The sequence below is a fragment of the Culex pipiens genome, chromosome 1 (genome assembly GCF_016801865.2).
Source record: "Culex pipiens pallens isolate TS chromosome 1, TS_CPP_V2, whole genome shotgun sequence".
Lineage (NCBI taxonomy): Eukaryota > Metazoa > Arthropoda > Insecta > Diptera > Culicidae > Culex > Culex pipiens.
The window spans coordinates 61,731,639-61,755,306 of record NC_068937.1 but is presented as its reverse complement, the minus strand read 5'-3'; the positions used below and the strand labels follow the sequence as shown (position 1 = coordinate 61,755,306).

The window sequence follows — 23,668 nt, the reverse complement described above, 5'->3', positions numbered from 1 at the left end:
ATTTTTTTTTGTTCTCACACAAATTCAAAATCAAATTATTCGCTCTACAGCATTGCCTTGGCGTTCCCGATTATGGGATTCCTACTCGAAACTAGGTGTCCGAAGGCTTGATTGTTGAGGCAATTGCAAACCTCTTTTTACACCTAAGCTTCCATCCACCCCGGGATTCGAACTGACAACCTTTGGATTGTGAGTCCAACTGCTTACCAGCGACTCCACCGGGACAGGACCCAGGGAGACGACTCCTACACCTGGACTGAGCTATCGGCCTAACCTCTAGGTTAGACCGGGGCCAACATTTACTTCCCCATCCGACGGAAGGCGTGATCAGACAAATCTCGTCTCAAAATTTGCCACCGGGACCTTCTGGGATCGAACCCAGGCCGACTGGATGAGAGGCAATCACGCTTACCCCTACACCACGGTCTCATACATATTTTTAATTAACGAGCGTATGATCCCTGAACTGCGCTGATTTAAAATGTGTAAATCCATTATGGCGGCTGGAATCGGTGCTGCAGTTGTAAGCGTGGTTGCCTCTCACTTCAGTTGGACTGGATTTGATCCCAGAAGCGATGTCCAATGACTAATAATTGAAAGTGGGATTGTTTTGCCCTGATAAATAAAATTTCGGACCATGCTAATGCATTTAGCATGTATTTTCCATGAAAGAGAAAGCTGCTGCTCTCAAGAAGAGAGTGAGCGTGCTCAGCTCTCTTCATTCAGAAGCAAGGAAAGAAGCTCGCGGGGGGTGTTTTTTTGTTGTACCTTCAGGAACATTGCTATCTTCCATGGAAAGTGAAAATTTCGGGGTGATAATTTCCCGCACAAGCAAAACGAGCGAGCATAAGAGCGGTCGGTGCCGTGTCGGGTGTCCGTGCTGTGTCGGAGTCTCCGGGTCATGTCCGTGTATGCTTTTGTGCTGCTGTTGGGTTTGGGGGACACACGTTCGTTTTGGGGCGATATTGGCGATATTACCGTGTTGAAAATAGATGTCTTTTTTGTTTGACTTTTTCCAAAGAACGACCTCCGGAGAGGAGCGTCATTTCGGACTTGGAGAACTGAGTTTGTGAGTTCGAAAATAGAAGAAGTGGTGAAGGTATTTGGTGGAAGCGCGCGTGGAGTACGTTCTAATAATAATCGGATCGCATGGTTGTGTGTGTGTGTATGTGTGTTATGTATGTGTGCACACCACGGTTTGTCAAGGGATGAACCGACGAGACCTAAGTGTGCGTTGAGAAGCAACAGAAAGCAGCAGCAGTCTGACGCTAGCCAGCAGCAGCACCAGCAGAACATGGCCAACTGAGTGTGTGGTGTTTCGTTCTCTTCAAGTAACATTACAAAGTCGAGTTTGCTCTCAGTTATCAGCGGGGTAACAAAGAAGAAGGATGCGCGATTAGTATTCCAAGCCACCGCGGATATTCGAGGGTATAACGAGGAGGAGGGGGAGCTTTTTTATCCTCCTCTCTCTCTTGCTCGCTTTTTCTCTGTGTCTGTGGAAAAGTGCTGATATCGATTTGGTCGGTCGGTCGGTCGGTCGGACTCGTTCCTGAGCCACAAAGGGCAGAATATATTTTCCTCATTACAACGCTACGCTTGCTTCGATTTTCCCCGATGGAATAACGCAAAACCCACGAGCTCATGTGCCGCACCGTTTGGTTAGTTTCAATTCAAAGCCATTCTTCAATTAGTGACGCAAATCGGTAGTGAACCACACAACTATCCCACTAAACGAGAGCTGCAGCAAAAAATTGGATCAATTTACTGTTTGTGTGTGGAGCGGAGTGGATAAAAGGTCATCTTATGTTGTGCAGTGAAACGGAAGCGAAAATCTTACATGGAAGTGTATGTGTGTTTTTAAGCTCTTATTATTTGTACAGAAAACCAGCGTTAAATACTAGCCAGTAGTGCACCCTAGTGTCGCACATGTCGTGTGTGGAGCAGCAGCAGCACATTTCACAACATTCTACGATAATCCCGAAAAGCAACAGAGAAAATTAATATGTGCGGAGAGAGAATTGCAAAAAAAAAAAAAATAACAACCTTAACCTAGCGTAGCAAGCCAGCACACCACTAATGTATATCAATCAGATTCACCCGATACCGATACGGCGAGATCTATATTTCACACTTATTTATTCCCCATTAAAACGTAAACGTTATACCCACTCACCCCCTGCTGTTTGCTACTGCAGCACAGCCACAACATCGCCTACTAAGAGTCCCAACCCCCCTGTCAGCCAGCTGTGAGCAATGCACACCAATAACGCGCGGTGGTCGTCGGTCGGTGGTTGCTTCGATTGATTTGAACTTGAACGAGTATATCACCCCCTCCTCCTACCCTTCCGTCCCTTTCAAACCCACCCACCGTTCGGGATCGTCATCGAGCTTGTCGTTGTCGTTTGCTACTACGATTGATTGCGGATCGCGAGCAGGCGAATTGGAAACTTACCATCAGCAGCAGGGGTGGCATCTCCTCAGTGGATCAGTAGTGTGATGATGGCAGGGATTGCACGGATTTTATGATTCCCCCCGCTCAGTACGGGGCGAGGGCGCCTCATCGGAACTGCTATCTGTTGAATTGGTGTAAAATGAGAACACGCTTCTCTGGATTAAATACGTAGGAATTTGATACTCACAAGAGAGGGCGAAGAGCATTGATTTAGGCGCTGTCGCTTTTATATTGAAATGATGTAATGATATGATATGATTAAAAAAATAAATTCCAGTGAAAAAAAGTTTGTGTGCATTACATTACAGTTGTTTTCAAGTACAGTTGTTTTCAATACAATCCTTATCTTTCAAAAAATCTAAGGATTTACGAAAACTGTTATTCGTTTTCATTTGATCGCACGTCAATAAAAATGTTGATGCTCTATTAAAAGAACTCTCTGCTCTGGTTAACATTAAATTTTAAAAATATTTGTATCACACTTGTCTACTTGAACTAAAAAAAAAATGTATTGTGCATTATGCTCGTTTTCATGAGACAAAAAAAAATGTGTGTAGGTACCGTTAACAGTCTGAATAGAAACACTAGTGACTAGCATTTGAAATTAAAATTTGGAAAACGATGCTTTATTTTTGTTATTGTGTGTTTATTCCATCTAAACTTTATGAAAAATATCCTAATATTGTGCAGTAACAAGACAAAAACAGCTGTCCCAATGCCCCGTTTTACCCCAGTTGACGGTACATTTCCTAGGCTCGAGCTATACTTTAATTTTTTATAAGTTGTAAATGGATGAACATAATCTTTTTTATGCAAGTTTCTATTGTGAAATTGTCTCAGGAACACGAATATGATAAAATTATCACTAGAAAATGGGATCTATAGGGTCTCCCGATCAAACATTTACAACCAAAAAATTCACTAAAAGTTTTTAATGTGTTAAACTGCCTCACCGAAAGCTTTATCAGTATTAGATGATAGTTCCAGATGTCTCCTACAAGCTCCAGGTCGAATCGAGTTGATATATGGATGGAACACTTTTTTATTTGAGTTTGAAAATTGTGCTATTTTTTCACTAAAATGCCAATAACTCGCTTTAGATTTAACCAATTGGGATGCTTCACCCCGCATTTTGTTGGAGTTTTTAAGCCCTGAAGCAGATGCATTTTGAATTTTGAAATTTTATTGAAGATTTTTAAAGATTTTTGACGTTGTTGAACACTTCCCGTTGACCTAGAGTGCTCATATTTTGACCTGATGCTAGTTTTATATGTACAAACAATCCCTGAAAATTTCAGGCAGATTGGTGAGGTCGATGCGTGATGGATATGCTGCTCGCGGACTCGCTCAAGAATATACGAATTAATAAATTCAAAGCATCGATTATTCGAAGTTTATATGAAGTCTGAGGCTACGGGTAATCGAGTTTGGACTGTATTTTGATTATACTTAAAGCTTTTTTTTATTGGGAAACATAAAAAATCACAAGATCTTTTTTTTACGCTCAGTACTGAACCATGCTAGCCCAGCTATCATATTAATCAAATATAAATGTTAATCGCACTGTCTTCATGTCCGCCCTTGTAGGGTAGTCGCTGTTATAGTTGATTACACATGCAATAAGCTGGTTTAACCACGGGTCTGGTAAAAAATAGCCGAGCCTACACTATACTCTGCTTGGCGTTATGACGTGTGTTCACATCACAAAGTGACATTATGTCGAAGCAGACATGCATTATTAAAATATTTCTTTTTTATATGGCACTGTCATATGTTGCATTTTTGGTAAAATAATGCGTAAGAAATAAGTCAGTGGCTTATTGATATCATCATTATTTTGCTATTAAAATCTTAAAGATTCAAAACTAACAACTTCTTAACATTTCTGTTGCAAATTTGCTTCGAATACTTTTATCGAACGTTGAATTTTAAACAGCACACTCCATTAGCACCTTATTTTCGTCAAGACGTAGTTGCCATCAGCAATGATGAATGGGAACATTAAATTTTAATAACCAGATAAATATCAGTCTCAGGCAGAGCTGCGAAACGTGAAAGTCAACCCTCTGCAGAGTTCAGGAAAACGTTTAGCGATTGTATGTAAAACGTCTAATTTTGAGTAGAATTTGGTTCCATTCGGCACAGGGTTCATACATTTCAATAAACTGTGGACAAGAACATACATTAACTGCTTTTGCATTAAATTTTCCTCAGACCAGTGCCAAGTGAAAAGATTGGTGATGTTCTCTCAAGCTCATAAATAGTTTCCTGTTTGCTACTTTATTGCAAGAGTCGGTGCGGACTTGAATCCGAGATTCGTTCCAAAAACGGCTCCCGAAAATTTCGATCATATTTTTCGTATTTTTAGACCCGTTCAAGGTCATTTCGCTTCACCTGAGGCGTATAATATACGAGCGGGCGTCGATTGGCGGTGTGTCCCATAAAATATATGGCAACTACTAGCAAAGACGTCCAAGTCGAAGTCGAAACACGCTCCTCCTACGCCATTTTTCCGTGCAGTGAACCGTCAGCGGAATCAGAGCGGGAAATCGTGGGGAAATAGAAGAGAAAAGCAAAACAAGAAAGTGATGATTTAATATATATTTGCCAGATTAAATTTAAATTGCCTCATGCTCCAAAGTGCTGCCGAGGAAGATTAGAGATGGCGAAGGTGCGAATGGGTTTCCACTTTTCCGGGGTCAGGGCACGGGGCTGTTATTCATAGCCTCTATGTGGGGTTAATCTTTTGAGGTGTGATACTGCTAATAATACAGCCCAGGCCCACGCAGCGTGTCCTTTTTGATAGTCTTTGTAATCTTCATTACTGAGGAAGATTCTTTTTGAGGATGCGAAAAATCTTTTCTTCTTTTTTCGTTAGGTACAGTCATCCCACATATTCGGAACACCCACAAATTCGGAACACTTTTGTGTTAATTTGTCAATAGCATGCCAAATGCATCTTTCCTAGCGACCGTTCTATTTTTAGGACCTTTATTTGGACATTCTCTTGCTATTTTACTAACAAAAATAGTTCTTTTTGAACTAAAACTGCATTTTGAGACTATTTTATTCAGAGCTGCAAAAAACTGCCTCCAAATTGCCTGCTCCCTAATTGTGGGATGTTATTGTGCCTCCCACAATTGTGGAACACCTGAATTTAACAGATATTTTCACAAAAAAAGTTATCAGACCATTCATAAAACATAACTAATCTTGAGTTTCATTGGTTCCAGTGTGTTTAAGTCATTATTTTGTAGAAAATATAATAATAATATAATATTATGTACTCCTGGAGAGAGTCAAAGTTTGTTTACATCCATAAGAAAAAAGTGTTCTGAATTTGTGGATTTCAAGGGTCAATGTTTTTTTTTGAAAACTTGATATAAAACGTAAAAAATTAGAGCCGGTTTTTTTTAACCGAAAGATCGCAAGAAAAGCTTTCACATGCAGGTAAAAGCAAGTCATTATGTTCAATTATCGATTTTTTATGATTTTTTTTTTTTTTAACATTGGCCGATCTGTAAACTGTTCCGAATATGAGGGATGACTGTACACGGACAAAAATTAGTTCACACAAACTTTTTTTTATCAAATGTCGGGATCTATTTATCGAAACTTCAAACAAAAAGAAACGCCGTATTGAACCTGAAGTTGAATCGAATGAAACTGGTTTAACTGAGCAAACCGGTTACACAAAATGAACCAATTTTGCAGGCATTACAGGGTATGATGACTCTCCATGAGTTTTCAATTCAAATTTAATTTAACCTGTAAAATCGGTGATTTTTTGATTTTCCGAATCAACTCCCTGAACAACCGAAGAGTGTGAAAGGAATCGTCCACAGTGAAGAATCTTCCAACATCTATTACAGATTTTTTTATACATGATTATGCATTTTTAGTATCAATTGCATCAAAAAATCCGTTAACCTTTACTTGACCCAGTATATTGAATATTTTGTGAGGGTTTTTCATTCAAGCACGAATGAACTGTGATCTTGAAAACACGTTTTCCCATCCATCGATTCTCCACCCAGCGTGATGTGTAACCCGTGATTGCGGGTCACGCCGTGAGAGCATAAGCAAAAGGTGAAAAGATTCTTCACAACGATATGAGTACCACCTCAGCGGGTCGCATGGGAGCTCTCTCCATCAATCTTATTTGACTATTTCGCCCGCAAGCAAACTCGTCTCTCGTGTCACTTGTCTGCTGGGGTGTTTTGTGGTGTGAAGAGTGTATTGTGGCACCACACACTCGGTGAGATAATTACCGATAAGGTACCACCCACGACTTGATGTTGGAGAGGGAGGTGGAGGGACGCAACGGTGACTTCTTCCAGTTCCGCTCTGGTTCCTCATCATCGCCATCGTGGTCGAAGTAGTTGACGCCACCGCCACTCTCTTGGTCGAGTGTCTCGAAATGATGAAGATGACGGGGCTTCGACGTGATAATAACTCGTCGAAACTGTGGACAAGACCTGCTTGACGCCAGCCAGCAGCAAACCTCCCGAAACACAGCCATGAGCCATCACTGGCCGGCAGAAGTGTTTAGCTGGCAGTCAGTCAGTAAGTAAAAGTGATATATTGACCGTCCTTGTCAACCCGCTTAGCTGTTCCCCGTTGCGTCTCTTACGTACCTTGCCCATAGTATTCTTCTGGCTTTGCCTGGTCTGGACTGGTTGCTGGCGCTGGTGGTGACGATAAGGGCTCGCTAATCAAACGACGATATGACGTAATGGGAAAAACGTATACAGTTAAACCTCGCATATGCACCTCATATGGGGGTTTCTTATGCGAAGCACGCATATGCGAGGTACAGGGCTTATGGGATTTTGGCTATATGGGAGACATGGGCTATATTTTTATAAAAAATCAACTAAACTATACAAATTTATAGTGTTTTGGAATCGTTATGAAGTCAGCTTTACAGCTACACCAAATTTACATGGTTTACGATGTTCTAGGTCATCCGAAACTTCGTCAAGTTAAGGCCTATGTGTTCAACGCCGTACAAGTATGAGGTAGGCGATTTGACTGTGGTTTTTGACCACAGGTCATATCCGGATAACCTCAGGGAGGTTCAGGGACCGATATGTCTACCGATATGTGGTGATGTTCTGGGTCTTCTGTAGAGTCCCTGATGGTACGTCCGATGGGTCTACCGCCGTAACACGGCAGAGGTCGGTAGTTTTAGACCTCAGATCATATCCGGATAGCCTCAGGGAGGTTCAGGGACTAGTCTACCGGTATGTGGTGATGTTCTGGGTCTTCTGTAGAGTCCCGGGAGGTACGACCGATGGGTCTACCACCGAAATAAGGCAGAGGTCACTGGATTTTGATCTTAGATCATTTCCGGATAGCCTCAGGGAGGTTCAGGGACTAGTCTACCGATATGTGGAAATGTTCTGAGTCTTCTGTGGAGTCCCGAGAGCTACACCTGAAGGGTCTACCGCCGTAACAAGGCAAAGGTCGGTGGTTTTTGACCTCTGATCATATCCGGATAGCCTCAGGGAGGTTCAAGGACTAGTCTACCGATATGTGGTGATGTTCTGGGTCTCCTGTAGAGTCCCGGGAGCTACGGCCGATGGGTCTACCGCCGTAACAAAGCAGAGGTCGATGGTTTTTGACCTTAGATAATATCCAGATAGCCTCAGGGAGGTTCAGGGACTAGTCTACCGATATGTGGTGATGTTCTGGGTCTTCTGTAGAGTCCCTGAAGGTACGTCCGATGGGTCTACCGTCGTAACAAGATACAGGTCAGAAGTTTTTGACCTCAGATCATATTCGGATAGCCTCAGGGTGGTTCAGGGACTAGTCTACCGATGTGTGGTCATTTTTTGGGTCTTCTGTAGAGTCCCAGGAGTAACGGCCGATGGCTCTACCACCGCAACAAGATAGAGGTCGGAGGTTTTCGACCTCAGTTCATATACGGATAGCCTCAGGGAGGTTAAGGGACTAGTCTACCGATTTCTGGTAATGTGCTGGGTCTTCTGTAAAGTCCCTAGAGCTACGGTCAATGGGTCTACCGCCGTAATAAGGCAGAGGTCGGTGGATTTTGACCTCAGATCATATACGGATAGCCTCAGGGAGGTTCAGGGACTAGTCTACAGATATGTGGTGATGTTCTGGGTCTCCCGTAGAGTCCCGCTAATTACGGCCGATGGGTCTACCTCCATAACAAGATAGAGGTCGGAGATTTTTGACTTCAGATCATATCCAGATAACCTCAGGGTGATTCAGGGACTAGTCTACCGACTTCTGGTAATGTGCTGGGTCTTCTGTAAAGTCCCGGGATCTACGGTCAATGGGTCTACCACCGTAACAAGGTAAAAGTCGGTGGATTTTGACCTCAGATCATATCCGGATAGCCTCAGAAAGGTTCATGGACTAGTCTACCGATATGTGGTGATGTTCTGGGTCTTCTGTAGAGTCCCAGGAATTACGGTCAATGGGTCTACCACCGTAGCATGGCAGAGGTCGGAGGATTTTGACCTAAGATCATATCCAGATAGCCTCAGGGAGATTGAGGGACTAGTCTACCGATGTGTGGTGATGTTCTGGGTCTTCTGTAGAGTCCCAGGAGTTACGGTCAATGGGTCTACCACCGAAATAAGGCAGAGGTCACTGGATTTTGATCTTAGATCATATCCGGATAGCCTCAGGACGGTTCAGGGACTAGTCTACCGATGTGTTATGATCTTTTGGGTCTTCTGTAGAGTCCCGGAAGTAACGGCCCTGAGGCTATTCGGATATGATCTGAGATCAAAAACCATCGACCTATATCTTGTTACGGTGGTAGACCCTTCGGCCGTGACTCCCGGGACTTTACAGGAGACCCAAAACATCTCCACATATCGGTAGACTAGTCCCTGAACCTCCCTGAGTCTATCTGGATATAATCTAAGGCCAAAAACCATCGACCTCTGCCTTATTACGGCGGTAGACCCTTCAGGCGTAGCTCTCGGGACTCCACAGAAGACCCAGAACATTTCCACATATCGGTAGACTAGTCCCTGAACCTCCCTGAGGCTATCTGGATATGATCTGAGGTCAAAAAACACTGACCTCTGCCGTGTTACGGCGGTAGACCCATCGGTCGTACCTCCCGGGACTCTACATAAGATCCAGAACATCACCACATACCGGTAGACTAGTCCCTGAACCTCCCTGAGGCTATCCGGATATGATCTGAGGTCAAAAACCACCGACCTCTGCCGTGTTACGGCGGTAGACCCATCGGACGTACCTCCCGGGACTCTACAGAAGACCCAGAACATCACCACATACCGGTAGACTAGTCCCTGAACCTCCATGAGGCTATCCGGATATGATCTGATGTCTAAAACTACCGTCCTCTGCCGTGTTACGACGGTAGACCCATCGGACGTACCTTCAGGGACTCTACAGAAGACCCAGAACATCACCACATATCGGTAGACTAGTCCCTGAACCTCCCTGAGGTTATCCGGATATGACCTATGGTCAAAAACTACCGACCTCTGCCGTGTTACGACGGTAGACCCATCGGACGTACCTTCAGGGACTCTACAGAAGACCCAGAACATCACCACATATCGGTAGACTAGTCCCTGAACCTCCCTGAGGCTATCTGGATATTATCTAAGGTCAAAAACCATCGACCTCTGCTTTGTTACGGCGGTAGACCCGTCGGTCGTAACTCCCGGGACTCTATAGAAGACCCAGAACATCACCACATATCGGTAGACTAGTCCCTGAACCTCCCTGAGTCTATCTGGATATAATCTAAGGACAAAAAACACCGACCTCTGTCGTGTTACGGCGGTAGACCCATCGGTCGTACCTCCCGGGACTCTACAGAAGACCCAGAACATCACCACATACCGGTAGACTAGTCCCTGAACCTCCCTGAGGCTATCCGGATATGATCTGAGGTCTAAAACTACCGACCTCTGCCGTGTTACGACGGTAGACCCATCGGACGTACCATCAGGGACTCTACAGAAGACCCAGAACATCACCACATATCGGTAGACTAGTCCCTGAACCTCCCTGAAGTTATCCGGATATGACCTGTGGTCAAAAACCACAGTCAAATCGCCTACCTCATACTTGTACGGCGTTGAACACATAGGCCTTAACTTGACGAAGTTTCGGATGACCTAGAACATCGTAAACCATGTAAATTTGGTGTAGCTGTAAAGCTGACTTCATAACGATTCCAAAACACTATAAATTTGTATAGTTTAGTTGATTTTTTATAAAAATATAGCCCATGTCTCCCATATAGCCAAAATCCCATAAGCCTTGTACCTCTCATATGCAACTCTTGCGACAAAACCGAATCAGGTGGAATGACTCGTATATGCAAAGTTGCATATGCGAGGCGCTCTTATACGAGGTTTAACTGTATTCACTAATGTGTGTACAACGGAGTATCAGGTAGTGGAGAATGTGGTTGGCCCAGCAGGGGTTCTTATACTCCACCTCGTATGAGAAAGCACAGTTTTTACAATCAATATGGAATTTAGCAAAATTTAAATTAAATAATCAAGCCTTATTTTCACAATGTAAATCGAAAATTAAGAAAATAATTTGTTTTATCTCCTGATATTTTTGGGTAAATTTTGAAAAGGAGAGGGAAACAAAAAAAATAAACTGATTATTACTTTTTTCATTAAAAAATTAACCATGGTGAAATGTGGCCGTTTGCCCGATCATATCCAAATTTGGGTATTCATATTTTTTGTGCTTTGTTTGCTCTCTTACAATACCATAAAATGGAATTTCTGTGGATTTTATATTTTACCAACTATCAAAAAACACATCTACAGTTTTTTTAAAAGGTCCTAGAAGCTATTGTGTCACTCATCCTTAACGTTCGGAATAGTTTACAGATCACCAAAAGCGACAATTGAGCATATTGGTTCGTTTTAATCTTAATTTGAAAGCTTTCCTTGCGATCTTATTGTTCTTGAGATTTTAAAGAAATACATTGACACAAATTTGGAACACCTTTTATTTACAGATGTCAACAAAATTGGGTTACCGACAGGAGTTCATATTTTTAACAAAATATAGATTTCAAGCTTTGCTATGCTTTTATGAATTGCATGGTATTTTTTGTGGAATTATCATTCAAATTCAGGTGTTCCACAATTTTGAGAGGTGCAAAAACAAAACAGGCAAGAACAGGCAATTTTTTGACAGTTTTTTGCTGCTCTTGATGAAAAAATGTTGCACATCTAAAGCGTTTCAAATTTGTGAGTGTTCCAAATATGTATGCCACTGTATTACAATTATATTTTAAAGTATATTTCTCTCGGTCCTGGTCACTAGTTTGTCGCTTGTGTGCTATCTTGTGACAACAACCATTTTGGTCGAAAATGATTTAATGATAACGTTTTGTTAAACTCAAAAAAAACCCTACGAGATTTCAACTGAGTTTAAAAATTCGCATCCGTTTCCCGGATATCGCAATACACACTTGAGACTTTTATATAAAATTGTCTGGAGAATCGACTCTCGTGTTCGGTTTTTGACAATTTTGACATTTAGAGCACTTTTGAAAAAAACAGTTTCAGTAAATGAATTTTGTATTTTTTTAGGTGAGCTGCTCCATCCTGCATTTTTCGTGAGTCTTTTTGTAATATCTTAGGCTATTTTCATAAAAATTTTGAACGAAAAAAAATCGTGGGCTCACCTTCAAATTTGACTTTTAAACTTAAAAATCAAAAAATCTCATAAAAGTGGAGTGCTTTTTTCTTTCAGTGTATTTTTTTTTTTGGAAAGCCCGTCAAATTTCCTACAAGTTTGTCTTTGACCACTTTTTGATACGATGCAATGGCTTCGAGATACAGCAATATTTAAATTACAAAATACAAAAATATTTAAAACACTTACGCCCTTCTCAAATGTCATTATCGAGTGTAACTGGCTCCATATACACAAAAATGGCTTTTATAGGCCTAGGATAACATGTCTATAGAGTTTCATTGAAATCGGAGAGAGTCGAGAAAAAAGTACCTAAAAAATTCCTGTTTTGGGCTGGAATTGCTCATCACTAAAATTGTTGGAAAATAAGGTTTGTTTGAAAGCATACAGCAATATTGCCTTCATCATGCATGGTCTTGAAAAAAATAACCATCAAAGCTTAAAAATCAATTTTCTTGAAAAGTATTACATGGTTAATCCTGAGATATTCAACAAAAACCATCACTCTTTATATGAAATATAGCTCCGATTAAATCGGACAACAAAATGAAATGGAAAACTAGCTAGACTGAACATAAAAAGATTTATTTTTAACCTTCGCTTAAGAACCACTGCAATTAGCCGTGTTGGTCGTGTGTGCGCGCGCGAATTGGAACTTGTGTGCGGATGCGATGCCCTCCCCCTTTGTGGGATACCGGCCCGAATCGGGTAAAGCGGTGAAAAGGGGACAGGATGAGCGGAGGCATGCAACCTCGGCGACGATGACGCTGGTAGCAAACGACAACGACGACGACAACAACAACACCATCGGTGAAGTATTTGTACAATCTCGCTAAAGCGCTCGGCGGCTCGCGGTGGTAATCAGTACACGACACATTTGTGTGACTTGGGTTCGCGCTTTAGGGAGGAACGATATCACCCACCCAATCGACCTGGCCGGCCACCAACGTCCCGAAACAACCCACAGTTTGCTTTTTTGCCTTTGAACGTGTGGAACACAATCGATACGGCACGCGTAAGTGTACATAGCGATTCGTCGACGGAACATAATTGAATCGCGCGCGCGAGCGCTCGCGGAGAATCGATTTGCGCAACCCAAAACTAAATCACTGCCAGTAATGAGGGGTGAAGAGGGGTGTAATTAAGGTTTTTTTTTGAATATTTGCGACGAGTACAACAAAACACGGCGATGGGAGAATAGTAGTGAGTGCATTGTGTTTTCAAGTTTATTCAAAATCATGCAATTTGATTGAAGAAATAACGCGTGAAAAAAGTGTCGAAAACACCAAGTTATCCCACCAATGGGAAGTGCCCGCAGATATGAATTAGGTCTCTCGATACGCGTTATCAAATATGGTGACCAGCCAAGGTGGTCGAACACCTTCGGCTTTTTTCTTCTGCTAAGCCGTCGTCTATCGGGGTTGGGTTTTTTGGAGCACATGTTTGTGTTTGGTTGTGAGGTCATTTCAATTACTAATGTTTTTTTTTTTTACTTTGACGGACTCATGTACCTACAGCTTGTTGGCAACACATATCAAATCGATAATAACAAACACCATCAACAACTACTCTAGTAACAATAGGAAAGCGCGAGTGATTAACCTGTCAGACTCATGAAATATATACGTTAAGTGTTTGCAATCCGATTGGCCGTTTACCAAATGATCAAGATTAGGAAAAATTAAGAGCTCACAGTGTTGTTTTTATTGGTCTGGAATTGAGCAAAATGTTCGCATGTGTGTTGTTCTGAAAGTCGTAGAAATCAGAAAAAATAATATCATCCAGCATCCAGTAGAGAAGAGAAGCTTAAAACACGGCGTACCAAACGCTGATGGTCAAGCATTACATTTCGTTGAATTGCGCTTCGATGAGCGGCGTGAGAAGAAAATCCCGCCAATAAAGTCACAGTCGGTGGCACGCTGTTTCGGTGTTGTTTGCCTTGTCGCGGGGGCTCCTCAGCCCCCGCTGCAAACCACCAAAAAAGCAACACGTCGACAATTGATGACCACATTGTCGATTACGCCACCGAAGACGAAGCTTTGACCGCCAGCACGACGGAGCTATATCAGCACAATATTGATCAGCAAGCAGCAAACAATAGTATCACCGCCAGCAACAACAACAGTAGCACCAACAACAATCAACAACAGCAGGAGTCACTCTCGGATGCTGCTGCACAAGTTTTGAACCAACTCCAGCAGCTTCATCACTCCCAATCCGGGCAGCTCAAGTTACCTCACATTGAAGAAGAGGAAGATGATGAGTTTGATATTGGTATGCAACATTTCCATAATCCCCTGCTACCGTCCCGCATTAAAGCTTGTACAATTCGATACGCAGATGTCGTACGCTCGTTAACACCTTCGCCGAAAATCAATATCAATCGCATCAAGATCAAATCCAAAGTGAAATCAATCATCGCAAGCACCACCAACACAAACCCCAACAACAACAACAACAACAACACGGCTAGTGACTTAGAATCAAGCAGTAGCAGCACAACTAACGTCTCACCGTCAGCGAGTAAGATGCAAGCAGAGCAGGGCTCTATCGGTGACTTGCAAAAGTATCACAGTCGGTATCTGAAAAATCGGCGACACACGCTGGCCAACGTCCGGTGAGTACCATTCGTTCATTCTCTTGTATAAAAGTTCCCCCCACTTTCGTCCCTTTGAAATATGACAAACATTACTGACAAGATCTTTTTTCTGATAGAAAATTTCACCCTTCAAAGTACCATGCAACCCCATCATAGTTGGAGCTTGCAGCAAACCCAAATTTAAATATTCCCCAAATTATGTTATTTCGGGCCTTGTTCCTGACTCCTTAACAAAAACGAGTTTCAAAAACGGACATAAATTTCATCTGAATTATTAACTCGTTGGAAAACGAGTGCGCAGAAAACCAGGTTAGTTTGGTTTTGGTAAAAAACAACTTAAATCCCACTAAAATCCGTGCTCGCTTCTAATAATGTTGCCAGATCTTCAAGTTTTGCCTTCCTCACTGAGGTAAGGCTATAATCCTGCTCTAAAATTGAACTTTTTATTTAAAGCTCGAAAACCCACCATGATGTATACATATCGACTCAGAATCGAAAATTGAACAAATGTCTGTGTGTATGTGTGTGTGTATGTGTGTGTGTATGTGTGTGTGTACGTGTGTGTGTATGTGTGTGTGTATGTGACCAATAATGTCACGCAGTTTTCTCAGCACTGGCTGAACCGATTTTGACCAAACCAGTTGCATTCGACTTGGTTTAGGGTCCCATACGGTGCTATTGAATTGTTTGAAGTTTCGATAAGTAGTTCAAAAGTTATGTATAAAAATGTGTTTTCGCATATTTTTGGAAGTTGAATAAATGGCAGTAAACTGAACCAAACATCATCATTATATACATCGTTGAATAGGTAATTGAAAGACCTTTCCAACGAGTCCAAAACATTGAAGATCTGGCAACCCTGTCTCGAGTTCTGACCACTTTAGTGATATTTATGTACTTTTTTGCAGCCGGATCTCACTTAAATGTATGTAAACAATGTCCGGATCCATCATCCAACTCATCGTTGATTAGGTAATCGAAAGACCTTTCCAACGAGTCTAAAACATTGAAGATCTGGCAACCCTGTCTCGAGTTCTGACCACTTTAGTGATATTTATGTACTTTTTTGTAGCCGGATCTCACTTAAATGTATGTAAACAATGTCCGGATCCATCATCCGACCCATCGTTGGTTGGGTAATCGAAAGACCTTTCCAACGAGTCTAAAACATTGAAGATCTGGCAACCCTGTCTCGATATTTATTATTGATATTTATGTACTTTTTTGTAGCCGGATCTCACTTAAATGTATGTAAACAATGTCCGGATCCATCATCCAACTCATCGTTGATTAGGTAATCGAAACACCTTTCCAACGAGTCTAAAACATTGAAGATCTGGCAACCCTGTCTCGAGTTCTGACCACTTTAGTGATATTTATGTCCTTTTTTGTAGCCGGATCTCACTTAAATGTATGTAAACAATGTCCGGATCCATCATCCGACCCAGCGTTGGTTAGGTAATCGAAAGACCTTTCCAACGAGTCTAAAACATTGAAGATCTGGCAACCCTGTCTCGAGTTCTGATCACTTTAGTGATATTTATGTACTTTTTTGTAGCCGGATCTCACTTAAATGTATGTAAACAATGTCCGGATCCATCATCCAACCCATCGTTGGTTAGGTAATCGAAAGACCTTTCCAACGAGTCTAAAACATTGAAGATCTGGCAACCCTGTCTCGAGTTCTGACCACTTTAGTGATATTTATGTACTTTTTTGTAGCCGGATCTCACTTAAATGTATGTAAACAATGTCCGGATCCATCATCCGACCTATCGTTGGTTAGGTAATCGAAAGACCTCACCAACGAGTCTAAAATATTGAAGATCAGGTAACCCTGCCTCAAGTTATGACCACTTAAGTGATATTTATGTACTTTTTGAAGCCGGATCTCACTTAAATGTATGTAAACTATGTCCGGATCCATCATCCAACACATCGTTGGTTAGGTAATCAAAAGACCTTTCCAATGAGTCCAAAACATTGAAGATTTGGCAACCCTGTCTCGTGATATGACCACTTAAGTGATATTTATGTACTTTCTTGAAGCCGGATCTCACTTAAATGTATGTAAACTATGTCCGGATCCATCATCCGACCCATCGTTAGTTAGATAATCAAAAGACCTTTCCAATGAGTCCAAAACATTGAAGATCTGGCAACCCTGTCTCGAGATATGACCACTTAAGTGATATTTATGTACTTTCTTGAAGCCGGATCTCACTTAAATGTATGTAAACTATGTCCGGATCCATCATCCAACACATCGTTGGTTAGGTAATCAAAAGACCTTTCCAATGAGTCCAAAACATTGAAGATCTGGCAACCCTGCCTCAAGTTATGACCACTTAAGTGATATTTATGTACTTTTTTGAAGCCGGATCTCACTTAAATGTATGTAAACTATGTCCGGATCCATCATCCGACCCAGCGTTTGTTAAGTTTGAAGATCTGGCAACGCTCACTCTCAAGTTATGACCGTTTAAGCGACATTTGTGTTTTTTTTTATTGAGAAATAGATGGAATTTGTGTCCAATCATATCACCAAAGGTTGGTAAAAAGTGAGGAAGGCGCCAACCACATAGGTGGATTAAGTTAGTTTTTAAACTCATTTCGTTTATCTATTCAACGATTAGTCGGATAATGGATCTGGACACCATATTCGTACAGATAAGTGGCTGGCTTAAAAATAATACATAAACACACATCAGTGGTCAAAACTTGAAACAAAGTTGTCAGATCTTCTAACTTTTAGACTCTTTTGAATATTTACGAAACGGCAAAAAAAAAATCAAAAACAGCTTTTTGTCCATTTCCATTCTGCTTATTACTTTAGGGTAGAGTAGTTTGATTGTAATAGTAAATTAAAAGATTAAAACCAAAACAAATATTTCAAATAAAATAGTTGGTCTGCACCCAAGTAACATTTTTTCCAGGAGTTCTACAAGAGCTCTTCAAGATAGCTACAGCATAGCAGTTTGGACCGCGGTAGGATAAAACTCTCTTCAAGTACTCTTCCAAACTCCTGAAGAAGTTTTGAAGAGAATTTTATCCTACCGCGGTCCAAACTGCTATGGTGTAGCTATCTTGAAGAGCTCTTGTAGAACTCCTGGAAAAAAATGTTATTTGGGCAATGTCCATTCAAATTTAAGAATATACGCAGCATGTCTGTCTCACTGTTCCCCTCTCTTTTCAGTCCATGGTTTACAAAGAGACGCTTTGATTTTTCTTCGCTAAACTATTCAAAAATATTGTAAATCTTCCAAAAATAAATATTGAAACTTTTTTTTGTACATTTATTGAATTTGTAATTTGTTGTTTTATTGGGCACGTCAACTTGTTAGCATAACACTTTATATCAAGTCAAGGAAGAAACAACTTTTACTGCTCAACAACCCTAAGATCCAAATGCGTTGTCAGTTATCTCTGTTTGAAAACCTCACTCGAAACGTGGTTCAAACGATACGTCATGACGTTCAAGCGTGGTTCGCTCATGATTGCGATACAAGCTCGAGCGAACCACGATCGAACGCCTGCCGTGGTTCGCATGAACCCTTGCTCTCTCATCGCGAATGTGTTTGAGAGCGACCATCAATGAGCGGTTCGCAAGAAGAGCTGAAAAACAGCACTCAGAGAAAAAACATTTCTGGGTCTTCCAAAGACTCCCCGCCGTAACAAGCAAGTAGTCAGTGGTTTTTGACCGCAGATCATACCCGAGTTATGCGGGTAAGATCCGTGTCAAAAATTGCTGAATTCTTGCTTGTTACGGTGGTAGACCCACAGATCTTAACTCCAGGGAGTCCTTGGATGACGCAGAACAAGTAACGTTATCATGCCGACGATAAAGATAACCATTATCGTTATCGAACCTTGGGGGCGTGGTTCAGATTTTCAAAAAAGTTTCTACGTGGTTTATGGATGGTTCTTTGATAACTTTATCGTTAACAAATATGAACAATTTTGTGGGAGTGAAAAATTAAAACAAATAAGTTTTTCTATCAGTGCCTACATTCTCCGTAGGCGAACCGTTCGCTGAATGCTCTCTTTACTCTGTTCAGAGCGGAGCGGCATGCGAGCAGAGAAATGATGATCGAGATTTTAGTTCGCGAACCGTTCAAACCCGCCGCTCTCAGCGTTCGATAAGCGCTCAGCGTTCGTGGCGCTTGCACATTGCGGTGACAATAAAAGAATCGACTTCCGAGTAAACCCTGACCAATTATTATCGATTTAAAGAAGACGTTTTGTATGAAAAGACTGTTTTTCGCCAACTTCAACGACCAAGCGACCCTTAAACCTTAACCGATTTGGCTCAAAATATATACAGTTACTTATTTTTACCTAAAGAATCGAACTTAAGAGCAGAGACGCATTGAGCTATGCAGGCTCAATAAAAACTCTCTACCTGCTCTGTATGGTAGAACCGGTAGAACATGCTAAGCTCTTTATGCAGCGAACAGAGCCAGCTCTGTATGGGGGGAAAAAATTGAATTGCATATATCTCAAAAACAATAAGTTCTAGAAAGTTGACATGATCTAGAAAGTTGCTGGTACCAAAAGGTTCTATATTATTCTCTCAGACGTCATTACAATTTGATTGATTTTAGTTGTGCAAAACAAGAATATTATTTATATTTATTTTCTAAGATACAAGGCATAGAATATTTTTGTTTTCGACACAGTTGCTCAACTACCAAAAATGAACAACTCTCTCGAAGAAACCAAAGCTCTATCTTCAATAGATACCGAAATAAAACATAAAAGCTATTTTTATAATAAATACTGCTTGCGACAAACACAAAGCGACCGCGTCGTAGGCACAGGTAATAGGGGAAATATACCCATTTTAATCACACTAAGCCGTTCGACCAATTCTCATCACTTTTGCCGTTTCCCGCTATTAAATCAACATTTTCAGGTGTATCAACAATGATGAGTTGCTTGCTCATTTTTGTTTGAGTTATTTATTACTTTGGAACAGTCAAAAACATTTTATTTAAGCTGTAATTCATGAGCGAAGTGCTGATATGCCGATAACAGAAAAAGGCTGAGAAAGGGTATAGTCCCACTATGAATTTTATGAAAAAAAAGTTCCACTATGAAGCATGTATGGCAGAGATCGTCTGAAGTGAAAACTAGTATAGCATAGTGTTAATAGAGAGTTTTTATGTTAAATGCCCTCGTCTGGATGGTTGAAAGAAATTTCATATACAATTATACAAATTTATAAAATTCTATATTCTTTTTACTGTACTGGTAAGTAGTTAATATTAGAAACAAATGTTCAACAAAATTCCAAGTTCCGTGACAATTTCAAATATACATGTTAAAAAAATAAAAACTAAAGGTTCTAACATTTTTTTTTAAATTTTATGCAAAGCAAATCAGTTAACAGCTTTTTAACATTATAATGATTTTTTCAGGAAACTTTGCTATTTTATTTAATTCAACAGAAAAAACTATATTTTTCCCTATTTTTTAAGCAAGCAAGTTTCCAGCTCTAAATGCTCTCTGTGATTTTTTTTTTTCATTATGTTACCATTTTTAAATAAAATAAGAAATTGACTGATTTGCTTGCTTGAAAAATAAAAAATATATTTAGAATGCAGGTAATAAAATGGCAAAATTCCTTAGAGAGCATTTAGAGCTATACTAACACTATTCATTGATTTCCTTTGCCTTATTTTTTTAACAGGTAACAAAATGGCAAATTTTAAACATTTCACTGATTTCCTTGCTTTAAAAAAAAATAGAATACAGGTAATAAAATGGCAAAATTCCTTAGAAAGCATTAAGAGCTACTATTCATTGATTTCCTTGGCCTGATTTTTCTTTTAAACAGGTAGGGGCAGGGGGGGGGGGGTGCAGAATGGCCCATGGGGCAGAATGGGCCACCCTTGGTTTTGGGCTTTAGAATGGATTTAAACCAACAGTAAGGTCAGGAGCTATTACGGGTGGTGGAAGTGTTAACCTAAAATCCACTTGGGCACAGAATGGACCACCCTTTTCCTGCCTGATAAAAACAATCAAAAGTTAAGAAATTTTGGTTAAATGGATTATGCAATAGGTAGCTTCACAAATCACTCCTGGTAGCTTCACAAATCACGTTTAATGCAACATTAGTTGATTTTTTAGTTGTTTTTATGCTTATTTCGTCAGCTGTGTGCTATCTTGTGACATAGACCATTTTGGTCGAAAATGATATAATGATGACGTTTTGCTATACCTAACAAACACTACAAGATGCTTTGACCCGATTTTGGAAACTCGCTTCCGTTTCCCGGATATCGCAATGCGCACTTGTGGCATAGACCAATTTGTCATTAAAATGATTGTGCACACTTGTGACACGTCATACATGGTGTTGGAAAATGTGGAAAATTTTTCTTGTTTTTCACAAATTTATGTTGATACACATTTTCTGAAGGCAATGCAATCTTATGTTTTTGAAATTATATTGATTAAGTCGGTCAAACTATTGATTTAAGTCTATTTTAGTTTTGTGTTTTGTGCACACTTGTGACACGTAGTACAATTTTACTTTTGAAACACACTTGTGACACGTGTTTTTCAGATTTTTGATTACATAATTCACTGTATCTCTTAACTGGTGTAACCAAATTAGTTGAAACTTGGAGCGTTTGTTAAGCGATAGTATACGAACCGATTGCTTTAAAAAGTTTGGCTCTACCATTCATAGTTTTGAAAATATTTATCATCAAACTTTAAAAATCGATTTTCTCGAAAAGTACTAAATGGTCGTTGTCACAAGATAGCACACAGCTGACGATTGGTAAAAATAGTGTCTTATTTCAACATATTTAAACTATTTTCAAAAATGTTTGTTTTGGTAAGTAACTATTTTCATAAAAGTGGTCTAACTTCATGGAAACTATGTTAGGAATGTCCCTTTAATCATTTATTATCTGACTTCAACGGTGTATTACACAAAATGGCTTGTTTTCTAAGGTGACCCATTCTGCCCCGCAGGGTGGCTCATTCTGCCCCGCACCCAGGAAAAGCAGCTAAAAAAATCTTTTTTTAAGTGGCTCAAAAATAGTTATGAGCTAAAAATTTTCATAAACCAAGTATACAACATTGAAGGGAACATCCCAAAGCATAACCCTTGTTACTACTGGCTTTCCCCATACTTGGGTCTGAAGGACCCTGACAACGCCCTAGTCGGTTGGTCTTAGAGCCACGGCCGGACTGGGGTGGGCTCAGGGCCTCTTTTCGCGCTGGCGGGGCTAGTCAAGCAAGAGCTCTTTCTTTCAAGGGTCGGCTCGAAGCTCAAGGAATCAAGGCACTATTTTAGTTAAATTAAGCACTGTATTTCTTGGACTCACGCTGTGTATGTGTGTGTGTTGTGCGGGGCAGGTTGGTTGCTACATCTGCTGCTGTTGGTCATCTCCGATGACACTCTCGTGGCTGGCTTGCTCCGGAGGTCCACGATCGCCCTCGACCGCGTCCGGAACCTGGTTCTGGAACTTCTGGCATGCTCTTTGCAGGTACGCCCACGCCACGCACGAAGGGGGGGGGGGGCTCGTATATCCGGCCTTGCAGGCCGACATCTTGGTTGCGGGTTAGACCGGGCCACGTGGTCACGTGCCGAGTCTTCAGGTGGTTCTTGGATGGACATTCGCCGGATGACCTTCGGCGTCGAGTCCGTCACTTCGGCGTGCTGGTGGCGATCGTTCGCGGTCGCCGTGATCTGGTTCTTGAGCGAAAACCTTGGGTCCTTCGGGTGAGAACACAGGGAGGAGGGGGGGAGGGGGGGTTAAGAGTACTATTGGGGCAGCTTTGAGGGATTCACTATCGATTTCACTCGAGTTATACCTGATTCGCCGATCTTTGCTTGCGTGTTATAATTTTCCACTATTAAATACTGTTCAAGTTCAAGGGCACTGAAACTTGCTAGCTCTTTGGTTTGAAGGTCTTGCTAGCGGGCTGGTCAATGTGGAAAAGATCTTCCAAGTCAATGCTGACCCTCAGTAAAGTACTCTCTCGCTTCTTGTTCCCCTTTTTATTCCCTTTTTCCTCTAGTCCTCTCCTTACAGTACTACTTCGTACTTTGCTGGTAGCAATCCCGCAAGGTTGGTTTGTACAGTGTGTTAACAAACTTTGTTCCTGCGGTTTGCAATAACAGTGTGTTTTATGGTTATTTTCCCTAGCTGTGCTCTGATTTTATATTGTTTGTGATATTTAATTTACTTTTATTTACTTGACAACATTTAATTTTAAGACTACACAAACTCTCTAATCTGTGATACCCTCATTTTAATGTAAAGCTTACAAAATCCTCCTAGTTGCCCATGACTGATTAAGGGGCAAAGCAGAGCATGTAGCCGCAACGGTAACACCCTACTACACTGAATTTATAAATTTGTATGTTTTTCTATGGTTTTTGGCGCACTTTACTTAGGCGGGCCATTCTTATAACTTTTGATAGGGTTGTCAGATCAGATGTCATGGACGCGTTGGAAAAGTGTTTTGATTACCTATTCAACGATAGGTCGCATGAAAGATCCGGACAACGTTTTCATCAAAATATCTGAGATCCCGCCTCCAAAAAGTGCATAAATAACACTTAAGTGCTAATAACTTTTTATGGGGTTATCAGATCTTTAGTGTTTTGGACTCGTTAGAAAGGTCTTTCAAATACCTTTCTAAAAATTTATAGCATTACGGCCTTTCTTACAAAAACCACCCTTTTTAAAATCTTGCAAACTTTAGTCAAAATCGTTTTTTAGCATAACTTTTGAAGTACTTTACTAAACATAATGGTCTGAAAATATGCCCTATGGGACCTGTAGACGGATCTAAAAACACAGATCCGGACAAAATCGGTCAGGCCAGTTTCGAGAAAAGTGAGTGAGAAAAAAAAATCTACGTCCATCCACACTCAATCCAATCGTTATCTTGCGATC

At 40.9% G+C, this 23,668-nt stretch overlaps 1 protein-coding gene across 7 annotated transcripts in view; it reads left to right on the top strand.

Moving 5' to 3' along the window:
* The first annotated feature begins 782 nt into the window (after nucleotides 1-782).
* Nucleotides 783-23,668, top strand: part of LOC120419862 (cAMP-specific 3',5'-cyclic phosphodiesterase-like) — a 78,187-nt gene continuing 55,301 nt past the window's right edge. Inside the window, exons 1-3 of one of the 7 annotated variants that reach the window (XM_039582708.2) lie at nucleotides 1,358-1,845; nucleotides 13,663-14,419; nucleotides 14,486-14,762. In XM_039582708.2, coding sequence (XP_039438642.1) covers nucleotides 14,674-14,762 — 89 coding nt within the window. In that variant the 5' untranslated portion in view covers nucleotides 1,358-1,845; nucleotides 13,663-14,419; nucleotides 14,486-14,673. Of the gene's footprint in view, nucleotides 910-1,167; nucleotides 1,846-12,233; nucleotides 13,161-13,662; nucleotides 14,763-23,668 lie in introns of those variants that run through there. The other 6 variants (XM_039582705.2, XM_039582703.2, XM_039582702.2 and 3 more) reach the window with 6 other exon arrangements.